Source organism: Tupaia chinensis, unplaced genomic scaffold, assembly GCF_000334495.1.
Source record: "Tupaia chinensis unplaced genomic scaffold, TupChi_1.0 Scaffold000197_1, whole genome shotgun sequence".
Lineage (NCBI taxonomy): Eukaryota > Metazoa > Chordata > Mammalia > Scandentia > Tupaiidae > Tupaia > Tupaia belangeri.
The window spans coordinates 8,045,831-8,054,227 of NW_006159672.1; the positions used below are offsets into that span (position 1 = coordinate 8,045,831).

Sequence of the window (8,397 nt, forward strand, 5' to 3'; positions counted from 1 at the left end):
GGGATGTGGTGAAAGGGGAACACTCCTACATTGTAAGTGGGAATGTAAATTGGTCCAGCCACTGTGGAGAACAATATGGAGTTTCCTCAAAGACCTTTAAATAGAACTACCATAGAATCCAGCAATTCCACTCCTCGGCATCTATCCAAAGGACAAGAGAATGATTAATTGGAAAAGTGCTTGCACAACTATATTTATTGCAGTACTATTCACGATTGCTAAGACATGGAGCCAACTCAAATGTCCACAAATGGATGAATAGATTGAAAAAGTGTGGCACATATACTTCATGGAATATTATTCTGCCATAAAAAAACGACAAGGCCCTAGAATTTGATAGAAAATGGATGAATATGGAAGATTTGTTGCTGAGTGAAGCAAGTCAGGCTATGAAAGAGAGACACTGTATGTCTCCACTTAACATATACAGACTGTCTGCATTCTATGGTAGAGACTGAAAGACTGAAAGACATAAAAGCATTTAAAATTGTTATGGACACTAGAGACAAAGTGGAAGAATAAAAGAGTGTGGGAGGGGAAGAGTGAGGAAAGGAAATTAGGGGAGAAAAATGGAGAGATATTTGTGGGACACAAATAAAGTTTGTTATCTGTTGATGAGTATGTGTATAGTATTCTCAACTGGACTGAGATGTGTACCATGCTGGGTAAAATCTCTTTACAATCTAAATGATATAGCGATTGAATGTACGAATAATAATAATAAAATGATAGGGTTCAAAAACCTTCGAGAAAGTTGAACACCTGAAGGCTTGCAAGAAAGTGAACAAGAACTTATCCACCTGCCAGAAGGTTGGGGCACCCCAGCTCTGCAGGGACAGCAGCTCCTATGTTTGGGATCCTCCTAGAACTCACTCTATGTATTTCATCAGGCTATTTATTTGGGTTATTCAAAATGTCCTTTATAAAAGCTAGTAAATGTAAGTGATTCCCTGAATTCCGTGAGTAACTCTAGCAAATTAATCAAGTCTAAAGAGAGTCGTGGGAACCAGAAATTGAAGTCAGTTGGTAAAAGGTTACAGAGGCCTAGACTTGTGCCTGGCATCTAAGGTGGGAGTTGTCTTGTGGGTCTGATCCCTTAACCTGTGGTATTTGACACTATTTCTAGGTAAATAGCATGAAAACTGCCTTGGATTATAAGATGCCCAGCTGATGTCTGCTGCAGAACTGATTGCTTGATGGCTGGTAAGTATAAATTTCCACACACTTAGGGATAATAAAAGTAATCTGTGTTGAGTGCATAGTAAGAGAAACATAGTTTTTCCACCCATATTGTTCTCCCTGTTCTTTATCTAGTTTTCTTGTTTTGGGTATTCTGTGCTTCTTTTTTACTAACGCTTTTGCTTTAAAGAGTACAATTTTTCCTGGATCAACTACTTACAGGATGTATAAGATAACAATTTGTGAATCACCTAAGCAAGAATATCACTTAAGAATGATTTTGACCTGGGCCAGGAGATTGCACAGTTGTTATGTCACTGGACTCTCACATGCCAACCACAGTTCAAGTCCCAGACCTGGTGGTTTGAAAATCATGCCAGGTGCATGTGCATTCATGCCCAAGATCCAGAAGGAGAATGGAGGTCAAGGGATTACAGCATGGCCATGGCCCTGGGAGGGTGATTTCCCACTTTCCCTCTCACTGTCTCTGTCTCTCTCTAGTAAGTATATGCATCCTAAGGCAAAAACCTCTTTAAAAGAAAAAAAGAATGATTTGGACCTATGTCTGTTTAATCCTCACTTTTCTCTGGAAAATAGCAATAGGCATCTGTGAGCTTCTCAAATGAAATATCTCTTCTTCCTCAATAGACAAAGAACTTCTTCCAAATACCTAATTTAATCAAACATCTTCTTTTCGGCACCTTAACAGATACAGGATGCTTCAGTCCAACTATTTATACAAACTTGTCTAAAAGATTTGGGTTTGCAACTGAAAACTGCCCATCATCTTTGAAAAGTCTTTTTTGAGAGCCTTCTAAGCTCAAAAGCACTGGAGTTATCTTTCCCCTTCCTGGAACACACACTCCTGGTAGGCAATTCACTGCTCCCAAGGCTTTTATTTTGTACTATGGAGTTTCAACTGCCTTTACTATTTTAGAATGATGTCCAGAAAGAGAGGATATGATGCTTTGAACTGTGCTCCCAAATAGAAATGTAAACCCCCCAACATGAATCCCTTAGTTCACATCATTTTGGGACCACAATCTGGTCCTCCTCCCATGTCCAATATACCATCACTTCCCACACTCCTATGATGGGATCACCTCACTTTCATAATTTCTGATGTCATGGGACAAAAAGTTGCCCCTGGACTTCTTTCCTCATTTTGTCATCAACAATCTAGGTGATTTCTGTAAAAATGACTTTAAATACCAGCTTTAAGCTATCAGATTTCAATGTTGTATATCCAATAGCGATACACAATCTGTGTCTTAAATTGTATAGCCACTTACATATTTACATGTCAGATTTAGGTAACAGTCATCTCAAAATTAAGATATCCAAGTATAAATAAATAATAATGCCCCTAAAATTTCATTTTCATAGCATCTTTCATAAAACAACACACCTATTTTTCTCTCATGCTGATAAAACAGCCTTTGTGGTTCATACCCTACAACTACATATGTATTTTTTTTCTTTTTAAGGTTTTTGCCATAGGGCATGTACACTTGCCAGAGACAGACAAAGAGAGGGAAAGTGAGAAATCATCTCCCATGGGGGATAGTCATGCCATAATCCCTTTTCTTCCATTCTCCTCCTGGGATTTTGGGCATCCATGCACACATGCCTGGGATTTAAATCATGGTAGGCCATGTAGGAATCCAACCACCTTAACCATCATGACCCTGCTGGCCCATATTTTTTCACTCTTAACAGAATATAAACTTTTCTTGGTAACTGTTGTTACCCCTGAAATTACAAATTGTGACTATGAGTTGCTCAATTAACAAGCATTGAAAAGAATTAATGAATGCATTAATAAATGACTAAAAGAAAATAATACATTAAAAATGACAGAAAGAAGAGCAATTTAGAATTTAGACAAAGTAACTAACCAAAATAAAACTCTATAAGAGCAAAAGAGTGAATGGACTTATAGTAAATCAAAGATAACAACAACAAAAAAGTAGAGGATAAATATATGTGAAAGCCTTCCTTGGAGACTGTATAAAGAATATGTATGCTATCCTCAGATCTGGAACCTGGGGAAAAACAGGCAAAAACATTTCAACACTGCCAATATATACCAAGTTCCCCTTCTTCCAGCCTCCCTAACCAGTATGTACTAACCTGGGTGGCTCTGGTTTGAGGGTTCTTCTACCATCCATGGCTCTGCTCCTTGCCCCAACTTGATCAATTCAGACTTGTAAATGGAAAATATTGTAGAACTTTTGTCAAATTGTTAAGTCAGTTCCTTTAAAGAATGACAGCAGCTTGGCTTTAACAACTGTGTAATGAAAGGGTCAATTTGAACCTTTGTTTTAGAAAGGGTTGACACATTCTTCATGCATTGAAATACACACCTGAACACCATTAAACCTTATAAAGGGTCATTTATTTGCCAGCAAAAATGAAAGCACTTGTTCCTGGGAGTTAATGGGGAATTCTGTTCACCCAAGGACATCAGGCTGTTGTGTGTTTCCAGCATCACAGACCTGCACAAGGTCCTCTGAGTATTATTCAGGTCTTGCCACTCCTCCCAGGTGAAGTTCACAGACACATTCTCAAATGACACCAACCCTTATAATAGCATATTTCTCCTCAACTCAAGTAATCAGCCTTGGGTTACAAGAACACAAAGTCTGGAAGTTCATTCTTGTGTGTGTGTTTGTGTGTGTGTGTGTCCATGTTTATGTCTTACATGTATTTTATATAAGATGGAACTTGCTTTGTACTGTTTATGATGAAAGAAAGACAAACCACACTAGAAATATCCTGCCTTTGTACTAATATTTTTTGGAGAGGTTTTTGCCATAGGCATGTGTGCTCACTAGAAAGACAGAGAGAGACAGAGAAACAGAAAATGAGAAATCATTCCCCAGGGGGGATGGCCATGCCTCAATCCCTTCTCCTACATTCTCCTCTCAGAATCTTGGGCATGCATGCACATGTGCCCAACATGAGTTTTAAGTCACTGGGTCTGGGACTCAAACCACGGTTGACTACATGGGAGTCCAGCGACATAGCCATCACGCCAACTGCTGGTCCTTGTACTAATTTTTAAATTAATAAATACTATTATACATCTTCCCTTATAGATCTGAAACTGTCTTTGTTGCTAGAGATAATGGAATGACAAAAATTCTACTCCTCCAAAATGGTATAAAGACACAAGTGTGAAGACATATGTTCTTTACACAAGTGTAAAGAATAATGGGTTAAAACAACCTAGATACAAGTTCAATGGAGATCAGTGTAACAAAATAGTAAAACAGATTTTTTTGTATTATCAGGTTGTGTTTCACTGAAAACCAAAGATGTTTAGGTCTTCTATATGAATGTGTTCTCATGACTATAAAACAACAAAAGTCCAGTCATGAAATCACAAAGAACACACCACATTAATGCAACTACAAATAGCAGATAAATGAATGTTCCTGTGCTGAGATAAAGGTTTTCAAGGAACTGATCATTATGTGGTTCTGCATTTAAATATCTGATGTAATTCTAAGAACAAAAATATCATGTGCTCACTTTTGTTACCAAATTATTTATAAAGTATGTCCACAGGCAGTCTCATACATCCCTCCTCCATCTAAAAGAATTTGTAGTGTCCACATAAAAGTGAACATTACCTATTTCCTAAAACACATGATGGTAAAAATGAGCCATCAATTGTGTTAAGATACTTGACCACAGACACCAGCAGGTGATGCAGTGGTTGAGGCACTAAACCACTACATGGCTGATCATAGTTCAAGTCCAAGACCCAGTGGCTTGAAACTCATGCCAGGTGGATATGAGTGCATGCCCAAAATCCTGAGAGGAGAATGGAAGAGAAGGGATTGTGGCATGGCTATCGCCCCAGGTGGGGATTTCTCACTTTGTTTCTCTGTCTCTCTGGTGAGCACACACACCCTAAAAGTAAAAATGCCTCTCACACACAAAAAAAGATACTTGACCACATACATATTTTGACAATCATCCACTGAAAGGAGTGTAGGATGGGTGCAGGAAAATCTCTAAAGTCTTTAACCTGTTTTGTTTGCTTGTATGGCCAACCTGTAAAATAAATAACAGTAGCAGAGACTATTCCTTTTCAGTCATGAGACATAATTTAGTTGTTTTTCAGAAGCAGAACAGGTAACAGATGTGACCCAAAAAAGCTAAACATGAAAACAGGACCTGACACCATGATGACTGAAGATAAAATGTCAAAATGTCAACTCTTATCCTGTATCTTTGTTTTACATTCCTTGACTCTGTTATAAATTAACCCATGATTGTATCTAATCTGCCCTTTTCTAGTTCTTAAAAACTCCTAACCACCTCCAAATGGGTGTGTGATTCTTGAGTTTTACTCTCATCTTCCCCTTGAGTAAACTCTAAAGTAGACTTCCCCTTAATTGCAAACTTACTGTTTCATTATTGGCAAATCAATCAACAGGCAAATTTTGTTTGGGTGATAGAATCAGCCAGTCATGGCAGGTTGCATCCATAGTGCATTAGATGTGACATCCTCCTAACCTCTTGTAGATGTAGATGCATCTTTCCATTGTGATAGGGAAGGTGGGCCCTCAATCAATTTTGTGAACAAATGGACTTTGGACCTAGAGGGAGGAATTGGGTGGAACCCTAGAGCCTCCACACACCTTGTGATTTCTGATAGGGAGCTGAGATCTGGGGCTTTCCTACAGGGGAAGGAGTTAGTGTTTAGGTAACTGGTGGGAGGGGAGGCTGGGGTGATGATCCATCCCCAACACAGTCAATGTGCCCATTCTTACCTGATCAGGAGCCCAATACACAGAGCATAGTGATCAATCTGCTCATACACTGGCCTCCCACCTTGGTTTTCAGTGTCCACCTACATGAGAAGCTGGAGAAGGCTGGGGTTTTGCTTCCTGAGTCTTGCTTTAGTTAGAAGAGAGCCACACTAGAATGTAAGTTATGAAGACCTGGCAGGGGAGACTCAGCTTGTTCCTTTCTCCCTCAGAAGTTCTCAAAGCTCCTGTGTACAGCTAGTGCAATGAACAGGGTAGGCCCCACTTCTCCCTGTCCAGGTGGACATTTCAGTGGTGTGTCAGGCTTCCCAAAAAGATGGGGAAAGGTGGGTATGGATGGAGACCTCTTTCTGATGGAAGCTCTTTGCCATCCCTGCCACTACCAAGATAGCTAGGTGAGCTAAGCTGGGGTGGGCTGGCCTATGGGTTGGCAAAGCAGGCACAGGGGTCCAGGCCCGGGCCCAGCCCCAGCAAGGGTGTACCAAGGAAAGAAATCACAGGCTTGCTCTCAGCACCATCTCCATCCTGAGCTTCTGGTTTCATCAGTACAAGGATTTTTGTCAGTCACAAAATGCTGGTGGACTATGCCTAGCTTCACACACCTGGTTTGGACCTGCAGCACTGTGCCCAACTCCTCTTTGCCTATCTGGAACCCTGAAGCCCATCAGGGCAGAGCCAAGTGTGGGGAGGACTAGGGGTGATTGCATGTGGGCCTGTGATGAAGGGATGAAGCTGGGCCACACAAAGGGGCCTTTTTATGAACACCTGTTGGCTCAAGCATCTTGACCCTCACAAGGGGAGCCAAGGGCTGGCCAGAAACCCAGTCACACTGCTACTGCTACCATCTGATACCCAACTCCTCAGCAGGCTTGCTACAGGTCAGACAGACCAATATACTCTCACCTAGGGACCCTCTACATAGATCCACAGTTCTTGTCCTCAATGGGCCTCACCCAGAACAGCAGCCTGGACCTTTGGGAAATTGCTATGGACAGCTAGGTCTAAATCAGATCCTCATTAGAGGAGTTATTCTTGAGGACACCAAAGCCACAGGGCTTAAGGGGTGTTTCCCAGGTCACAAAGGTGAAGATGGTATTTATTTCTGGAAGGGACCTGGAGCAAGGAGGCTACCCTCCTCCATGGTGCCTCCAAGGTGCCCTACTTTTCTCCTGGCAAGCACTAAAGGGCTGTGGTAGCAGTAACCACCTCTTCCAACTGTCGCAGCAGCTCTTCCGGCTGAGGTGAAAAGGCACTGGTGTCCACTCTCTGAAAGTCAGGGTGCTCAATCACAGATGCCAGCACCTCTGCAATGCGGCCAACATCAAAAGCAGCCTGTTCGGGGCCCAGACCAGCATCCATATCACCCCTGGTCTCCCCACACCCCAAGATGAAGAGCCTCTTTTCAGCAATGACCTTGAGGAAGTGGTAAAATTCTTCAAAATTTATCCCTGAGCAGGACCTCATGATGACCTGTACCAGAGAGGAGGGAGACCAAATGAACTGTATGTTCAGCACCCCAGCAGAGTTCCGATAGCTGCAGAGAGAGCCTCAAGGATGAAGAGCAGGGGACCACCAGTAAGAAACAAATGGCCAGATGGCAACCAGAGGGATCTAAGTCACCCAGCCTGGAAGCTCCCTTTCCTCCCCACCCCCAAACATGGCAGCCTGGCCCTGATGATCTGCTTTGGCCCTCAGACCAATGCGCTCACATACATAGCTTGGGCCTTACGGGCCACACACAAGATAACAGGCTGTCATTGGAGACCTACCTCTCACCTACCTTCCAACTATGGCTGTGGCCCTGGCCACAGTGAGCACCCCACATATATCCCAACTCCACCTACCCTGGCCTCTAACCCTGGCCCAGGTAATTCCCCCACCCCAAGTCCTGTTGGGCCTTTCCCTTGCTCTACCCCTGCCTCCATCTTTGGTAGGTAGCCTTACCTGGCAGTGGTGGTGCCATTCAGGCATGGAATCCCTCCACTGGCTGACCTCCTCCTGTACAGCATGGAGCTCCTGCTGCAGAAAGTGCCACATGTTGGCCAGGTTACAACCATTGACCCAGTTATGGTTGATGGAGATGGTGTCATCCTGGAAAAGACAGGGTGTTAGACTGGCTTATGAGCCCACAGTAGACACTGCCCCTGTCCTGGAAGCACTGACCAGGACCTCCTGTGTCAAATACCAGGGTCCCAACCTGGTACCCTAAGTGGGCCATGTCAGAACATGCCTCAGGGTCCTAGCCTTCTGCTGGTGGGAAGGACCACTTCTACCTTCTACCTGTGACAGCTTAGCAAGGATGAGGAGGCCAGAGTGGGATCATCTCAGTCCATAGCTGGCCCAGGCTGAACAGGCTCTGGGAAGAAACTGATAGAGTAAAACAAGGGGCTGGGGGGTCAGCAGCCTCACTTGGAAGCCCCCCCAACCCAAGCGC

At 43.0% G+C, this 8,397-nt stretch overlaps 1 protein-coding gene and 1 long non-coding RNA gene across 7 annotated transcripts in view; one reads left to right on the forward strand and one right to left on the reverse strand.

Moving 5' to 3' along the window:
- The window catches only part of LOC102497090 (uncharacterized), an 18,345-nt gene extending 12,786 nt beyond the window's left edge, over positions 1–5,559 (forward strand). For both annotated transcript variants that reach the window (XR_334322.3, XR_334323.3), the window contains exons 3-4: positions 1,127–1,203; positions 5,304–5,559. This is a non-coding gene — a long non-coding RNA (uncharacterized LOC102497090). The remainder of the gene's footprint in view (positions 1–1,126; positions 1,204–5,303) is intronic.
- JMJD4 (jumonji domain containing 4) overlaps positions 1–8,397 on the reverse strand; it is a 38,586-nt gene that overhangs the window by 27,275 nt on the left and 2,914 nt on the right. For 4 of the 5 annotated variants that reach the window (XM_014587252.2, XM_014587255.2, XM_014587256.2 and 1 more), the window contains 3 exons: positions 7,908–8,054; positions 7,170–7,433; positions 3,313–3,385 (listed from right to left, as the gene is read on the reverse strand). In XM_014587252.2, coding sequence (XP_014442738.1) covers positions 3,313–3,385; positions 7,170–7,433; positions 7,908–8,054 — 484 coding nt within the window. The remainder of the gene's footprint in view (positions 1–3,312; positions 3,386–7,169; positions 7,434–7,907; positions 8,055–8,397) is intronic. The other variant, XM_006146960.3, reaches the window with a different exon arrangement.